Here is a 17,299-nt window from a genome sequence, read left to right on the forward strand (position 1 = left end):
TAACTCTCCATGTTTCCCAAGTTAGCTAGTTTGGCTAGTTAGCATGTAGCTAGCACAAACTCAGACTTGTTGGGCTTGTTTATGAGCAAATAATATATTCTAATAATTTGTGTTGACCGAGGTGCTAACCGGTTAGCTTTTTCCTATCTTGCAGTTGCAATGTTGGATACTTTAGCCCCACATTGACAATACAATGGTAGTTCAGGAACCGCAAGAAGTCTCTATGTTACCAAGGTGACAGCTTGTCCATTTTGCGAGATCACGTGGGTTAAAGTCAGACTGACAATAACAGGAGTGACCATGTAATTAAAAGTCACAGACTGATAGACAAAAAGAAACACTGCATTCAATTATTATTTTTTTTTTTTTAACGACTACAAACAAAGACTAAAAACTTTTTCACACTGTTCCCCCAGAAATGGCTTCTTTTAAGTCTTATCTCTTTGTGTAACCACTTTGACATTTCACTGTTGTTTGTGGCAATAAACCTGTGAGTCACTGGGAGAATTCTAAGAATCCCTCAAACCGGTGTTCCCAGAAATTAACATTTTATGATAACTGTACCACATTTCTGTGTGTAATACACCTTCAAAACAGGTGTGGTTGTGTTACTCCGGTAACGCGCATGTTAAATAACAGGTCTGATGTTTTATTGTACCTGAGAGGGTAGCTGGAATAAAGTGTTATATTCTGGTCACTACTACGCTGTAGTTGTGTTGTCATGACTTGTGTAAAGACTTAATCCATGTTTCAGAGGATTCTGGGCTTACAATAGGAGTGGCACTCTGTCCTCGTGGTGTTTGACAGGCAGCGCTGAGGCTCTTGGGGACGTTTGTGTTCCAGTTGTCATGCGCACACTCCAGCTGTTTTCCGCTGCCTACTGATGAACATTTATTTTACTGTAACACCTGGCCTCGTGTTTCAGGCAACTTTGTAGCGAGAAAGCTACCGACAGCGAGTGCGCTGGCAGCAAAAATTATGGGGACAGCCTTTGTGATGCCAACGAAAGACTGGAAGATGCTGATGCCCAAGACGGCCGCCACCTTACAGAGGGCATTCAGGAATCCAAAAGCTGTGGTTCTGAAGACAATAAAAGAGAAACAAGTAATGCAAATTATTGGTTGAAATAAAAGGATTAATAAATGAAATAGTTTCAACTGCGTTGAACGTTTGGTCTCCAAAGTAAAGGTCAAACAAGGTTGATGTACATTGGATTCTATGACATGTGACATATGTTACCCTATAACATGATAACTAAGCATGACAGATGGTGCAAACTATTCCTTTATAAAACCCTGATAACCCACCCAATAATTTGCATCATTTTTTACTGAAATTGGAGCAAGTTTAACTTTTGACACCTGTACAAACTGAAACTGACCTTTGTCACCATTTGTGTTGTTTTTACCCCATAACTCCAGAACATTCAGTCATAGATAGTCCAAACTATACCTTTTTGGAATCATTATGATCAGACAAATAATGTGGTATATTTTTTTAACATGATTGGAGCATTTTTACATTTTGACCCCTGTGTAATTCTTCAATGACCCCTACCTGGCTATAACTACCACCCTGGGATAGTTATCATGGTACACTGAGGCTGGATTGTAAGTGTTGTTTCGTCACCTTAAGTTCTACCGAAAACCTGCTTGGCCCATGGACTAAATTTTAATGGATACAATAATGGGTCATGAAGATACGCCGTCATAATTTCTAGAGTTTCTTATGGCCTCAGACAGTGGACTCATCTCTGTGCTTGTTCTGTTAGACCTCAGTGCTGCTTTCGATACTGTTGACCATAACATTTTATTACAGAGATTAGAGCATGCCATAGGTATTAAAGGCACTGTGCTGCGGTGGTTTGAATCATATTTATCTAATAGATTACAATTTGTTCATGTAAATGGGGAATCTTCTTCACAGACTAAGGTTACTTATGGAGTTCCACAAGGTTCTGTGCTAGGACCAATTTTATTCACTTTATACATGCTTCCCTTAGGCAGTATTATTAGACAGCATTGCTTAAATTTTCATTGTTACGCAGATGATACCCAGCTTTATCTGTCCATGAAGCCAGAGGACACACACCAATTAGCTAAACTGCAGGATTGTCTTACAGACATAAAGACATGGATGACCTCTAATTTCCTGCTTTTAAACTCAGATAAAACTGAAGTTATTGTACTTGGCCCCACAAATCTTAGAAACATGGTGTCTAACCAGATCCTTACTCTGGATGGCATTACCCTGACCTCTAGTAATACTGTGAGAAATCTTGGAGTCATTTTTGATCAGGATATGTCATTCAAAGCGCATATTAAACAAATATGTAGGACTGCTTTTTTGCATTTACGCAATATCTCTAAAATTAGAAAGGTCTTGTCTCAGAGTGATGCTGAAAACTAATTCATGCATTTATTTCCTCTAGGCTGGACTATTGTAATTCATTATTATCAGGTTGTCCTAAAAGTTCCCTGAAAAGCCTTCAGTTAATTCAAAATGCTGCAGCTAGAGTACTAACGGGGACTAGAAGGAGAGAGCATATCTCACCCATATTGGCCTCTCTTCATTGGCTTCCTGTTAATTCTAGAATAGAATTTAAAATTCTTCTTCTTACTTATAAGGTTTTGAATAATCAGGTCCCATCTTATCTTAGGGACCTCATAGTACCATATCACCCCAATAGAGTGCTTCGTTCTCAGACTGCAGGCTTACTTGTAGTTCCTAGGGTTTGTAAGAGTAGAATGGGAGGCAGAGCCTTCAGCTTTCAGGCTCCTCTCCTGTGGAACCAGCTCCCAATTTGGATCAGGGAGACAGACACCCTCTCTACTTTTAAGATTAGGCTTAAACTTTCCTTTTTGCTAAAGCTTATAGTTAGGGCTGGATCAGGTGACCCTGAACCATCCTTTAGTTATGCTGCTATAGACTTAGACTGCTGGGGGGTTCCCATGATGCACTGAGTGTTTCTTTCTCTTTTTGCTCTGTATGCACCACTCTGCATTTAATCATTAGTGATTGATCTCTGCTCCCCTCCACAGCATGTCTTTTTCCTGGTTCTCTCCCTCAGCCCCAACCAGTCCCAGCAGAAGACTGCCCCTCCCTGAGCCTGGTTCTGCTGGAGGTTTCTTCCTGTTAAAAGGGAGTTTTTCCTTCCCACTGTCGCCAAGTGCTTGCTCACAGAGGGTCGTTTTGACTGTTGGGGTTTTTACGTAATTATTGTATGGCCTTGCCTTACAATATAAAGCGCCTTGGGGCAACTGTTTGTTGTGATTTGGCGCTATATAAATAAAATTGATTGATTGATTGATTGAGAGCACGACCGATATGGATTTTTTTTAAGCCGATGCCGATAACGATATTTGGATGAAAAAAATGCCAATAATCGATAAATCGGCTGATTTGCCAATAGCCGATAAATCAGCCAATATTTTTTTTTAATGAATAAAATGTTCTTTTTTTGAACCCTTAACAAAAAAGGTATGAGCTAAAAGCTGAAGCTTTGTCCTCATATTGATTAACTTTATTGATTAACAGAAGAATTTTCAAGTTCAAAAAATGCAATCAAGAAATAACCTTTGTGAAATTAGCAAATACATATCCTTAAAAAGAGTTGTGAAATACGAGGTCTATTAGAAAAGTATCCGACCTTATTATTTTTTTCAAAAACCATATGGATTTGAATCACGTGTGATTACATCAGACATGCTTGAACCCTTGTGGGCATGCAAGAGTTTTTTCACGCCTGTCGGTTATGTCATTCACCTGTGGGCAGTCTTTGAGTGAGGAGTCGCCCACCCTCTCATCGATTTTTTTCATTGTTTAGGAATGGCTCAGAGACTGCTGCTTTGTTTGATCAAAATTTTTTCAAAACTATAAGGCATAACTGAGTGGACACCATTCGATAAATTCAGCTGGTTTTCGGTAAAAATTTTAACGGCTGATGAGAGATTTTGGTCTGGTAGTGTCGCCGTAAGGATGGCCCACAGCACCTGACGGCGATCTGTGCTTCAAGGCGGCAGCGTCTCACCGTTTCAAGTTGAAAACTTCCACATTTCAGGCTCTGTTGACCCAGGAAGTCATCAGAGAACAGAGAACTTTCAGAAGAAGTCAGCATGAGGAGTTTATTCGGACATTCCATTGTTAACGGACATTTTGTAATGAAAGAACATGCGGGCAGAGTTGCATGTCGGGCCGGACCCGACCGCGGGGGGTCGCGACAGGAAAAACACCTCCGTTGGAAACCTTAACGGGCAAGTTGGAACATGCCCAAGCTGTTAAACAATTTCTCAGTTCCTCACTTGTTGAAAGCCATCAAAAGCCGCCTGAATTTTACAAATGGTTTTCAACACGGAGGTGTTTTTCCTGTCGCGGCGCACACAGATTCGCCGAGTCGTCATGGAAACTCGGCGAATTTGCGCGCACATCTTTCATTAAAAAATGTCCTTAAACAGTGGAATGTCCGCATAAAGTCCTCATGCCGGCCTCTTCTGAATCTTCTCTGTTCTCTCACGACGTCCTGGGTGAATTAAGCCTTAAATTAGGATGTTTTCAGGTCGAAACAGGCCGACGACGGCGCCTGGAAGCGCTGCGCGACATCCCGCTCCGTGGGAAGTCCTTACACCGACAGAAACACCCCATAATCTCTCATCATCCGTTAAACTTTTCACCGAAAACCAGCTTAATTTCTCGAATAGTGTCCACTCGGATATTCCTCACAGGTCCAGAAAAAAGTTTGATAAAGCAACGCGCGCCGTCTCGAGCAGCGTGTGAAACAAAGGAATTCAGCCGAGAGGGCGGGACCACATCTCACTCAAGGCCTGCCCACAGGGAAATGATGTCACTGACGCGTGACAAAACTCACACATGCGCACGAGGGTTCAAGCATGATTGGTGTAATCGCACGTCATTCAAATCCATATAGTTAAAAAAATAAATAAAAGTGTCGGTTTTTTAGCTAATATACCTCGTACATCTGATCTTGTACCTCTTGTTTCTGCAACTTAGATATATGTTCAGGATAAGGATATAGATCCTTATAAACTTACTTGTATGCTTTTGTCAGCCGATCAGTGCAGTGTGACGGCGAACTACGGGGGCCGTGATGAACACATTTAAGCAGGGGTGTAAGCAGCTCTCAGTTGAATGGAGTCAGAGCTCCATCTACTGGACAAATGGTGCAAGGACATTTTACATTGCCGGCACAAACATTATTTCAGTAACTGTTCTGTTTATGAGAAATTATCGGCGTTCTCGGCAAAATTTCAGCCGATAGCGAGTACTTTGAAAAGGGCTTATATCGACCGATAATATCGGCCGGCCGATATATCGGTCGGGCTCTAATCATATCAACACCAAACAGGTAGCAGAGGAACAACCTTAATGTTCATGAAAATTTCATGTGGAACATGGTTTGATTGGGGGTTTTTTTCCCAGGGTACCTTTTATCTGAGGGGTAAAGCTCCACGGTTATCACATCCAAGGCATTCCATGAAGCGATGCTGATTCCACCAAACAGACACAAGAGGGCGATCATTCCTGACTCAGTGTTGCCAAACATCAGGAAGAAGCAGCTGACACAAGATATGACACTGGATCCAGCTGTTATAAAGCAAATTACCCTTATTTAAGTGTCTGAGACAAACCATCAACACGGATCAGTTTTCTAAGTAAAAACCTACCCAGCATCCGTAAACGGCCAATTTTATCCATTAGCAGAGCTGACACAATGTTGCCTGGCAGCACTGCCAGTGTCCCGAGGAAGCTGACAAAATAGATCATGTAGGCATTGTTGAAGTCGTCACTGAAGTCCAGCATGCAGCCCTCCTTGTTGTGGAGAAATGTGCTGTTCACCAGTTTACAGTTGATAAGTCTGTATTTGAACAAGTCTGAGAGGACACACAGAGAGTTTGATGGTTCAATATCCGCGCCTCTCTGATGCTGAGTCATGCAAATTAATTCTCTGTGAGTCATCTGTTCCCATAATATATAGTTCTCTGTAGCCTTGACCTGGTAGTATGGCAGTGCGTCACAATTTTATTTAGATCAGGCTCACTTCAACACCAGAGTGATGCAAGTGAGGGAAGTCAGGTACAGCTTCATGGCAGAGTCACGCAGAAGAGGATTTTTATTTTTTAACTATAACAGTTTTTGAGGTGAAACTGCTGTAAAAAAATTATCATACAGCAATATACTTTTTCTAATTATTATTGATTAAGTCAGTCATTACTAAACAAGCGGAACCTGAGCCGGCTATAAATGTGGTCGACGCGGAAGTGTAGTACCTTGACTAGCCACTTGAGGCTGTTGGTCTCTTTCAACAGTTTCTGCCTCCATGACAACTGTATGGGACATGATTTTTTTTTTCAAACGTATTCGTTTGAGATATTTTAAGCCATAAAGTGCTGTCTGATTAGGGCGTGGTCACTTTGATTGACAGCTGCTGAGTGGAGCGTCTCCGTGTCACATCTTTAGCTAGTTGTCCGCTCGATGCGGTTGGTCGTGGAGACTATGTCGGCTTGTTTGGAGTATTTTATGACCAACACCTGGAATAATCTGGCTTGTGTAATAAAATGAGACCTCTCTGTTGCAGTAGACACACCAAGTGAAACTCTTGTCGGATTTAATGTTGTGTGCTAACAGCGTTAGCAGCTTGACCCTTTAGATCCACTTAATGCACAGTTACTGAGAAAATATGTGGCTCATAACTTTTAATGACCACAACAAAGTAAAATATGATTTCATACACACCAGAACCCAAGTTGATTTGGTGATTTGCACTTAAGGGAGGGGCATGTTCAGGTGTCTTTCATCACACACAGAGCCACGCATGCTCCACCCTTTTATGCATTCACGAGTTTGTCGTTTAGCTGCTGTGAACATGTGCCAGTGTCGCAGACCAAATGGTCCCCCTAAAAATTAGTCCCCCCTGATGATGCAGTTCACAGATTATCGCCTCATTTCTGCTTCAAACTGTTGTATGGCTGGGGGGCCTGGCTGCCTTTTTGTTTCTGTCTTTTGTTTTTCCTTCCAGGTGGCTTGCATTTGGGACTGAGTGGCTGTGTTGCTGAGGTTATCAGGACCTCACCCTGATCACCTGCGGCTCGTCAGGACTCACAGCTGTGGTGCATCTATATGGATTGGAACATGGTGGCATTTAAGACTGGAGTATACAGTGTGTATTTGCCAGAGACTCGACCTTGTGACCAGACGGGTGAGATCGTCGTCTCGGGAGCCATCTCATCATCAGTGGATGCAGAGAACGTCCAGGGTTTGATGCACGGTCTGTGAAAGAGGAGGGGGTGAGGTCTCACGCTCGTCAGCACACTTCCTGAGGTACGTTAGATTTTGTGACTAACGTTTATACAGTCAGTAAATGTGGTGTCCCTCACACCTTATTATATTGAGCTGTACGTTAGTCATGTATCGGCTTCCACTGCAGTGGAGTTTTGTGAACTGAATGTTCCATGCCTGCAGGTTGGGAAGCTGATTAGTAATTAAGCCAGGAAGTGTTTGCTGTTTATGTACACCTTTGAGTGGTCTCTCTGTGTGTAGAGTGTGGACTCACATAATGGTTCCTTCTTTCACAGACTCGGTTTGTTGCGGCCACCTGGGGGGTGTCGGCGGGGTCCTTGGGTCCGAACGGCTTCTGGCTCCGGACCGTTAGCGCTGCTGGGAGTGCACCGTATCACCACCACGCCAGACCGCACACTCTTTTGTTGTTTTGTATCACATCACTGTTATGTATTACATTCAGTTAGCCTTTGTACCGTGCTCTGCTTATTTCATACTGGGTCCTTCAAACGCTGGTCGGTTCTCCGAGCTGCGTCCGACACATAACAGTAGTCTCTGGCCAAACATCACGGACCCAGCGGTAGCAGAGACGGTAACGCGCCGGGAAGGCGGCAGCAGACGTTCAGTAGTTATCCGGATCAGTTGCGGGTGCTCTCCGCCCGGATGGTGCGTGTTTGAGACCCATTACTGAATACTGATTTGTGCTCTCTTGCAGCCGTGTTCCTGTGTTTGTGCCTTATCCGTGGGTCGTGGTGGAGTGTGACTGGCGACGGCTTCGCGTCACGCTCCGACCGGATAAGAGGCTTAAACGGGAGCTGCAAGAGTGTGTCTGTAATGGGTGCACGCGCACGGCGGAGCTCTGTTGCACGGGTCGCTGAGCTTCCTGTGTTACAGTTGTAGCCCCGTTTCCCTGGATAAAGATAACTACTGCGTCTGTTGTATCAGCTCCGGCGTTATTTAGTTGAGCACATTTTGATTGTGTGTTGCACACAGCTGCGCACGGAGATGCAGCTCGTTTGTTTTCTGTCACCAAAGGGGTTTTTTTCATTTTTAGCACTTTGGCTCCCTCTTTTGGTGACATAGTCACATTACCGTTAAGCTCTTAAGTTAGAACAGGTGTGTTCGATTTGTTTGAGCTTAACGGTATACGTCACTGATTTGTTTTGTGTTAGTTCATTTCGTGTGGGTGTTTTTTGAGTTGGTTTTTGTGTGGGATTTTTTTTTTTTTTTCCACTGTTTGTGTCTGGGGTTGTGACCCTGCAGCCTGTCTAAGAAAAAAAAAAAAAAAAAGGACCCAAACAACTGTATGTTGGTCTGTTAGTCTTTCTTTTATTTCTTTTTGTTTCACCTCCCCGGGGTTTGATGGGACGGTCCCCTGGGGGATGATGGGGTGGTACTTGGGTTTTTTTTTCTTTTTTTTTGTTTGTTTTTGTTATGCCCTCTCTTCTCCTCTGACTCCAGCCGGGTGAGCCGTAGTGTCGGCGTTGCTGGAGTGGTGCAGTTTGGTTAAACTGGGCGTTTCCCGGGTAACCTCTGCACCTGGGGAGGGGGGGGGGGGTGTTTTTTGATTCCCTGTTCCACCTCCGGCTTCAGCACGCCTTGGCCGTCTGCCATCGGCGTGGCTGAGGTTTGGGGCAGTGGGATATACCCGCAGCTAGTGGCTGGTGTAGAAGTCGGAGGAGTGGCGCCGTTTTGTGCCGTTTGCCATAACCGCTGTTCCACTCCTCCCGGTTGGCTTCTGGGGTATAGTCACGGTTGGTGACACTGGACGTGCTTCCAGTTTCCACTGCGCCAAGGGGGTGGGGTTGGGTTGTTTTGGTTGTATGTTTTTTTTTTCTCTCTCTTCTTGTTTTTCCCCCCAGTTTCCGCCCTCAGGGTTTGACTGTGGTGTCCTCTGGGGGGAAAGGGCTGTGGGTCCATCTAGCCATAGACGGCCGGGGCTGGGTCCGTTGGTCATGAGGGGAGGCGTCTCCTGGGGTTGACGAGTGGTCCTCTGGAGGCGCTGGGAGTCCCCGTGGGTGACGTTGGATCCCAGAGGGACCTCGGCTGTGGTTATTACTCCTGGAGCTGGCGGGAAGTCCTCTGGGGGGTGTTGGTCCCTACATGTCGTTTGGGGGGGGGGGGGGGGTTTTAGCGCTTTTATTTGTAAGCTTAAGTTTGGGGTTTTTTCTTTTCTCCTCTTCCCGGGGTTTGATAGGACGGTCCCCTGGGGAGGGGGGGGTGGTTTGGTTGTTTGTGTTTGTCTTTTTTGTTTTATGACTAATGACCGCACATGGTTGGATAAAGGCTGACCGCACAGGTTTAAGAACTCCTGGCCACACCTGTGCTAAGTGACTGACTGAAACAAAGGCAAGGATGCAGCCAGAGGAGAGGACATCAACCATTCTGTTGGAAGACGAATGCAGATGCGGTTTCCAGCCATGGTCCCTTTAGGGGGGTGTTTCTCCTGGGCCAGGTTTGTGTGGTCGCCGGGAGGCTTCCCGTGAGGGTGGGGTACTGTTGTATGGCTGGGGGGCCTGGCTGCCTTTTTGTTTCTGTCTTTTGTTTTTCCTTCCAGGTGGCTTGCATTTGGGACTGAGTGGCTGTGTTGCTGAGGTTATCAGGACCTCACCCTGATCACCTGCGGCTCGTCAGGACTCACAGCTGTGGTGCATCTATATGGATTGGAACATGGTGGCATTTAAGACTGGAGTATACAGTGTGTATTTGCCAGAGACTCGACCTTGTGACCAGACGGGTGAGATCGTCGTCTCGGGAGCCATCTCATCATCAGTGGATGCAGAGAACGTCCAGGGTTTGATGCACGGTCTGTGAAAGAGGAGGGGGTGAGGTCTCACGCTCGTCAGCACACTTCCTGAGGTACGTTAGATTTTGTGACTAACGTTTATACAGTCAGTAAATGTGGTGTCCCTCACACCTTATTATATTGAGCTGTACGTTAGTCATGTATCGGCTTCCACTGCAGTGGAGTTTTGTGAACTGGATGTTCCATGCCTGCAGGTTGGGAAGCTGATTAGTAATTAAGCCAGGAAGTGTTTGCTGTTTATGTACACCTTTGAGTGGTCTCTCTGTGTGTAGAGTGTGGACTCACATAATGGTTCCTTCTTTCACAGACTCGGTTTGTTGCGGCCACCTGGGGGGTGTCGGCGGGGTCCTTGGGTCCGAACGGCTTCTGGCTCCGGACCGTTAGCGCTGCTGGGAGCGCACCGTATCACCACCACGCCAGACCGCACACTCTTTTGTTGTTTTGTATCACATCACTGTTATGTATTAAATTCAGTTAGCCTTTGTACCGTGCTCTGCTTATTTCATACTGGGTCCTTCAAACGCTGGTCGGTTCTCCGAGCTGCGTCCGACACATAACACAAACTGCACTCTAGTCATCATCTAGCTCAGCGACAGATATCTGAAACTTTTGTACCACAATCATTTCCACATAAATTCACCATTTTTTCATTATAAAAGGCAACAGAAGCGATCAGAGCACCACGGCTAAATGAGCTGGTAGCTGATGCGTTCACTGGGCGTCGGACAGTTCAAAGCGTCACGGAATTTCACCTCGTTTCTGCTTAAAACAGCCTTGTTTCTGCTTAAACTGACTTTAGAATGATTTAAGAGGTTTTACCTTTATCATCTGATGGTTAATAATCCCATCAATCCATTTGATTGCTTTGGGTGAAGAGACTCTATCTCAGATGTGCAGCTATGGTCCAAAATGACACATGCGTAGATGCAAAAGATGGACCGATTTTTAGGGGCGGACCGTTCGGTCTGTGACACCGGCGCTACTGGCTTCATTTTGGCTCTTCCGGGCCTCAATAGAAAACCAATGGGTGACATCACGCGTCTATATATACAATCTATGTTACTAAAGTATAGGATCCAGCCCCACGCAACCCAATCTTGAATAAGCAGTTGAAGATGAGTTACTAAAGTGTGAGCTGAGGCCCCCTGCTGAACCATGAAGGTACTACAGGCAGACTGTGAGATGTAATTAAAAAGATATAGATTGATAGAATGGCAAATATGAGTTATTTAAGCGACAAAATTGTCTTATATCTCTCTGCTGACTTGCCAAAAACAAGCTGGAAAATAGTAAGCATATGTTTTTTATTCATGAGAATAAACACTCATCTTGTCAACTTCAATATAATGCAGCTGTTGCGAGACAACACTATTTTTCATCATTTGACAAGTGATATTTACGGAGCCCTGGAAGTATCATCGCAAAATGTTTTGCATGTGGAGAGAATGTGCACTCGTTTTATGATATTGTGCGCACGTTTTATGATATTGTGCGCACGTTTTATGATATTGTGCGCAAAACAAGGGCACGATCTTGTTGTGTGGGCCGCTGAAGAGGAGGTACTGCTGGCCCACCACCAACAGAGGGCGCCCTGCCTGGAGTGCGGGCTCCAGGCACCAGAGGGCGCTGCCGCCTTATGGGAGCAGCCAGGGTGACAGCTGTCACCCATCACTGGACACAGCTGTTCCACTCAGCACGGAGGTATATCAGTAGGACGGCGTCTCCACCTCAGTGCCGAGATATCACCTTAAGATAAAGGTAACGTTCTCTGCTGTACTTCGTACATTATTATATTGTCTTTCTTGTTGAGCATTGCAGGACAGCTGTTTACAAGAAGCTGTAGCTTCAGATAAGTACTCACCTTCCTGCAGCATTGTGACGTGAGGTGGAGGCGACTTCTCCCCTCCTCTGTGTTACTGGGTGCAGCCGCACCCACACCTGTGTGTTTACTGTTCTCTTGCCAGCAGTACCGGATCCGACGAGCGGAGGCAGTGGCCACCTGGGAATTCGGGACTTGGCGGTTCCAGTACTTCCAGGGTTCGGTGGCAGAGGAAATCCGGGTGGTTCCGGTTCAACGTGGACGGACGTCTCCTACCTTCGAGCCTGCCCACACGACACCAGTGGAATTCGGCTTAACCCCAAATTGTCAATTGTTGTATTAGTTGTGCACGTTTCACAACAGTAAAACCTTGTTATTCACCTTCTCCATTGTCCGTTCATTTACGCCCCCTGTTGTGGGTCCGTGTTCCTACACTTTCACAACAGGATATCTCGGCCAGCGTCATGGATCCCGAGGGGCGTCAACCGGCTGTTGAACGGCCAATGGAAGAACAGGGCGCGTCGGCGTCTTCGGGAGGGGTAATCGGTGAGTTGCAGCGGATCCTCACCGCTTTCACCACTCGGATCGATTTAATGACCGAGCAGCACGTTCTCCTAAACCGCAGGGTGGAGGCTCTCGCCGCACAAGTGGAAGCGCGCCCTCCGGGCGCCGCTGCGGCTCTCCCTCCCGTGGATCCTGCGCGTGATAGTGACGTTCCACTGGTCGTTCAACGGCTCCTCCCTCCGTCCCCAGAAGCATACATAAGCCCTCCAGAACCGTACGGAGGCTGTGTGGAGACATGCGCGGATTTCTTGATGCAGTGTTCGCTCGTCTTCGCACAGCGTCCCGTGATGTACGCGACTGACGCTAGCAAAGTAGCTTATGTAATAAACCTGCTTCGTGGGGAGGCACGCGCTTGGGCTACAGCGCTCTGGGAGCAGAACTCACGGCTCCTTCATACATACGATGGGTTTGTGCGGGAGCTCAGAACGGTGTTCGATCACCCCAATAGAGGAGAGACCGCTTCAACCGTGCTACTGTCAATGAGACAGGGGCGTCGGAGCGCAGCTGCCTATGCAGTCGCCTTCCGCATCGCGGCGGCGAGATCCGGCTGGAATAGCACTGCCCTCCGCGCCGCCTTTGTAAACGGACTGTCACTGGTCCTAAAAGAGCACCTGGTGGCGAAGGACGAACCGCGGGACTTAGATGGGCTCATCGATCTAGTCATACGACTCGACAACCGGCTAGAAGAACGCCGTCGGAAACAAGGCGAAGGGCATGGCCAGGCACGCATCGTCCCTCTCCCTTCCGGTTCCGACCAAGCTCCGCCCTCCCCACGCTCCTCTGTTCCTGCGCTCCATGGGGCCACAGCTCCCCCTACTGACGAAGCTATGGACACGAGTAGGGCAACATTTAGGGCACCAGCTGCACAGAGGAGACGGGCCCATGGAGCTTGTTTTGTTTGTGGTGCACTAGAGCACCATGTGAGAGACTGCCCCGAGCGGTTACAACACCAACGCCCGCCCCTAGAGACTGGGCTAGGGGTGGGCCGAGACATTCACGTGGGACACACCCACATTGCTACACGACTCCCAGTCACGATCCTGTATGAGGATTTAACCCTGAAGGCCCCAGCACTGGTGGACACGGGCTCTGAGGGGAATCTGTTGGACTGCAGATGGGCCAGGGAGATAGGGCTCCCTCTGGTGGCGCTTACCTCGCCTGTGCAGGTTCGAGCACTAGATGGCTCCCTGCTCCCTCCGATCACACATAAGACACCACCTGTAACGCTGGTGGTGTCAGGAAACCACCGGGAGGTGATCGAGTTTTTTGTGACTCAGGCCACTTCCCGTGTGGTTCTGGGTTTTCCCTGGATGCTAAAGCACAATCCCCGGATCGATTGGCCGTCCGGGGTAGTGGTACAGTGGAGCGAGACCTGCCATCGGGAGTGTCTAGGTTCCTCGGTTCCTCCCGGCTCCCACGCTAAGGAGGAGGTCCGAATCCCGCCCAATCTGAAGGCGGTGCCAGCGGAGTACCATGACCTTGCAGACGTGTTCAGCAAGGACCTGGCTCTCACGCTTCCTCCCCACCGCCCGTATGATTGTGCCATTGATTTGGTTCCAGGCAGTGAGTTCCCGTCCAGTAGGCTGTACAACCTCTCACGGCCGGAACGCGAATCAATGGAGACCTACATCCGGGACTCATTAGCTGCCGGGTTGATCCGAAATTCCACCTCCCCGATGAGTGCTGGTTTCTTTTTTGTGGGTAAAAAAGATGGCGGGCTTCGTCCATGCATTGATTACAGGGGGTTGAACGAAATCACGGTTCGCAACCGATACCCGTTGCCCTTGTTGGATTCAGTGTTCACCCCCTTGCATGGAGCCAGAATCTTCACCAAGCTTGATCTTAGGAATGCGTATCATTTGGTTCGGATCCGGAAGGGAGACGAATGGAAGACGGCATTTAACACCCCGTTAGGTCATTTTGAGTACCTGGTCATGCCGTTCGGTCTCACTAATGCTCCCGCGACTTTCCAAGCGTTGGTAAACGATGTCTTGCGGGACTTCCTGCACCGGTTCGTCTTCGTGTACCTAGACGATATACTCATCTTTTCCCCGGATCCTGAGTCTCATGTCCAGCATGTCCGTCAGGTCCTACAGCGGTTGTTGGAGAACCGTCTGTTTGTGAAGGGCGAGAAGTGTGAGTTCCACCGCACCTCTTTGTCCTTCTTGGGGTTCATCATATCCTCTAACTCCGTCGCCCCTGATCCGGCCAAGGTTGCGGCGGTGAGAGATTGGCCCCAACCCACAAGCCGTAGGAAGCTGCAACAGTTCCTCGGCTTTGCTAATTTCTACAGGAGGTTCATTAAGGGCTACAGTCAGGTAGTTAGCCCCCTGACAGCCCTGACCTCACCAAAAGTCCCCTTCACCTGGTCGGATCGGTGCGAAGCCGCGTTTAAGGAGTTGAAACGGCGCTTTTCGTCTGCACCAGTTCTGGTGCAGCCCGATCCTAGCCGCCAGTTAGTGGTTGAAGTGGACGCCTCGGACTCAGGGATAGGAGCGGTGCTCTCCCAGAGCGGGAAGACCGATAAGGTCCTTCACCCGTGTGCCTATTTTTCCCGCAGGTTGACCCCCGCCGAACGGAACTATGACGTCGGCAATCGAGAACTCCTTGCGGTGAAAGAGGCCCTCGAAGAGTGGAGACATCTGTTGGAGGGAACAGCCGTGCCATTCACGGTTTTCACTGACCATCGGAACCTGGAGTACATCAGGACCGCCAAGCGGCTGAACCCCAGGCAAGCCCGCTGGTCACTGTTCTTTGGCCGTTTTGACTTCCGGATTACCTACCGTCCCGGGACCAAGAATCAAAGATCGGATGCATTGTCCCGGGTACACGAAGACGAAGTCAAAACGGAACCGTCGGATCCCCCGGATCCCATCATCCCGGAGTCCACTATCGTGGCCGCCCTCACCTGGGACGTGGAGAAGACCGTCCGGGAGGCCCTGACCCGTGACCCGGACCCCGGAACCGGACCAAAGAACAGACTCTACGTCCCACCGGAAGCCAGAGCTGCAGTACTGGACTTCTGTCATGGTTCTAAGCTCTCCTGTCACCCTGGGGTGCAAAGGACCGTGGCAGTCGTCCGGCAGCGCTTCTGGTGGGCGTCCTTGGAGGCCGACGTCCGGGCCTACGTCCAGGCCTGTACCACCTGCGCCAGGGGCAAGGCCGACCACCGAAAGACCTCAGGGTTGCTACAGCCGCTGCCCGTCCCACATCGCCCCTGGTCCCACATCGGCCTGGACTTTGTCACGGGTCTCCCGCCGTCCCAGGGAAACACCGTCGTCTTCACGGTAGTGGACCGTTTCTCCAAGGCGGCCCACTTCGTGGCCCTCCCGAAGCTACCAACGGCCCAGGAGACCGCGGACCTCTTGGTCCACCACGTCGTCCGTCTGCATGGGATACCATCAGACATCGTCTCCGATCGCGGTCCCCAGTTCACCTCGCACGTCTGGAGGAGCTTCTGCCGGGAACTGGGGGCCACGGTCAGCCTCTCATCCGGGTACCACCCCCAGACCAACGGGCAGGCAGAGCGGGCCAATCAGGAACTGGAGCAGACACTACGCTGTGTGACAGCCGCGCACCCGACGGCCTGGAGTACCCACCTGGCCTGGATCGAGTACGCCCACAACAGTCAAGTGTCGTCAGCCACCGGCCTCTCCCCTTTTGAGGTGTGCTTGGGGTATCAGCCCCCCCTGTTTCCGGTGGTTGAGGGAGAGGTCGGTGTGCCCTCGGTCCAGGCCCACCTACGGAAGTGCCGTCGGGTGTGGCGTGCCGCCCGCTCTGCTTTATTGAAGGCCCGGACGAGGGCGAAGAAACATGCAGACCGGCGGCGGGCCCCGGCCCCCAAGTATCGTCCTGGGCAGGAGGTATGGTTGTCCACCAAGGACATTCCTCTGCAGGTGGACTCCCCAAAACTCCAGGAACGATACATCGGACCTTTCAAAATCCTCAAAGTCATCAACCCCGCCGCAGTGAGGCTCCAGCTTCCGGCCTCGCTGCGGATCCATCCAGTATTTCATGTTTCCCGGATAAAACCCCATCACACCTCATCCCTCTGCACCCCGGGTCCGGCACCACCTCCTGCCCGGATCATCGACAAGGAACCGGCTTGGACTGTGCGCCGGCTCCTCGACGTCCGTCGGATGGGCCGGGGTTTTCAGTACCTGGTGTACTGGGAGGGGTACGGTCCCGAGGAGCGCTCCTGGGTGAAGAAGGGCTTCATCCTGGACCCGGCCCTCCTGGCCGACTTCTATCGTCGCCATCCGGACAAGCCCGGTCGTGCGCCAGGAGGCGCCCGTTGAGGGGGGGGTCCTGTTGTGTGGGCCGCTGAAGAGGAGGTACTGCTGGCCCACCACCAACAGAGGGCGCCCTGCCTGGAGTGCGGGCTCCAGGCACCAGAGGGCGCTGCCGCCTTATGGGAGCAGCCAGGGTGACAGCTGTCACCCATCACTGGACACAGCTGTTCCACTCAGCACGGAGGTATATCAGTAGGACGGCGTCTCCACCTCAGTGCCGAGATATCACCTTAAGATAAAGGTAACGTTCTCTGCTGTACTTCGTACATTATTATATTGTCTTTCTTGTTGAGCATTGCAGGACAGCTGTTTACAAGAAGCTGTAGCTTCAGATAAGTACTCACCTTCCTGCAGCATTGTGACGTGAGGTGGAGGCGACTTCTCCCCTCCTCTGTGTTACTGGGTGCAGCCGCACCCACACCTGTGTGTTTACTGTTCTCTTGCCAGCAGTACCGGATCCGACGAGCGGAGGCAGTGGCCACCTGGGAATTCGGGACTTGGCGGTTCCAGTACTTCCAGGGTTCG

The 17,299-nt window shown here is 49.3% G+C and overlaps 1 protein-coding gene across 2 annotated transcripts in view; it reads right to left on the bottom strand.

Moving 5' to 3' along the window:
* Window positions 1-263: 263 nt before the first annotated feature.
* LOC117501402 (synaptic vesicle glycoprotein 2A-like) overlaps window positions 264-17,299 on the bottom strand; it is a 39,102-nt gene continuing 22,066 nt past the window's right edge. Inside the window, exons 10-12 of one of the 2 annotated variants that reach the window (XM_034160282.1) lie at window positions 5,682-5,888; window positions 5,442-5,601; window positions 264-1,080 (exon numbers count right to left, since the gene is read on the bottom strand). In XM_034160282.1, coding sequence (XP_034016173.1) covers window positions 897-1,080; window positions 5,442-5,601; window positions 5,682-5,888 — 551 coding nt within the window. In that variant the 3' untranslated portion in view covers window positions 264-896. The remainder of the gene's footprint in view (window positions 1,081-5,441; window positions 5,602-5,681; window positions 5,889-17,299) is intronic. The other variant, XM_034160281.1, reaches the window with a different exon arrangement.

Source organism: Thalassophryne amazonica, chromosome 20, assembly GCF_902500255.1.
Source record: "Thalassophryne amazonica chromosome 20, fThaAma1.1, whole genome shotgun sequence".
In the NCBI taxonomy this organism is placed as follows: domain Eukaryota; kingdom Metazoa; phylum Chordata; class Actinopteri; order Batrachoidiformes; family Batrachoididae; genus Thalassophryne; species Thalassophryne amazonica.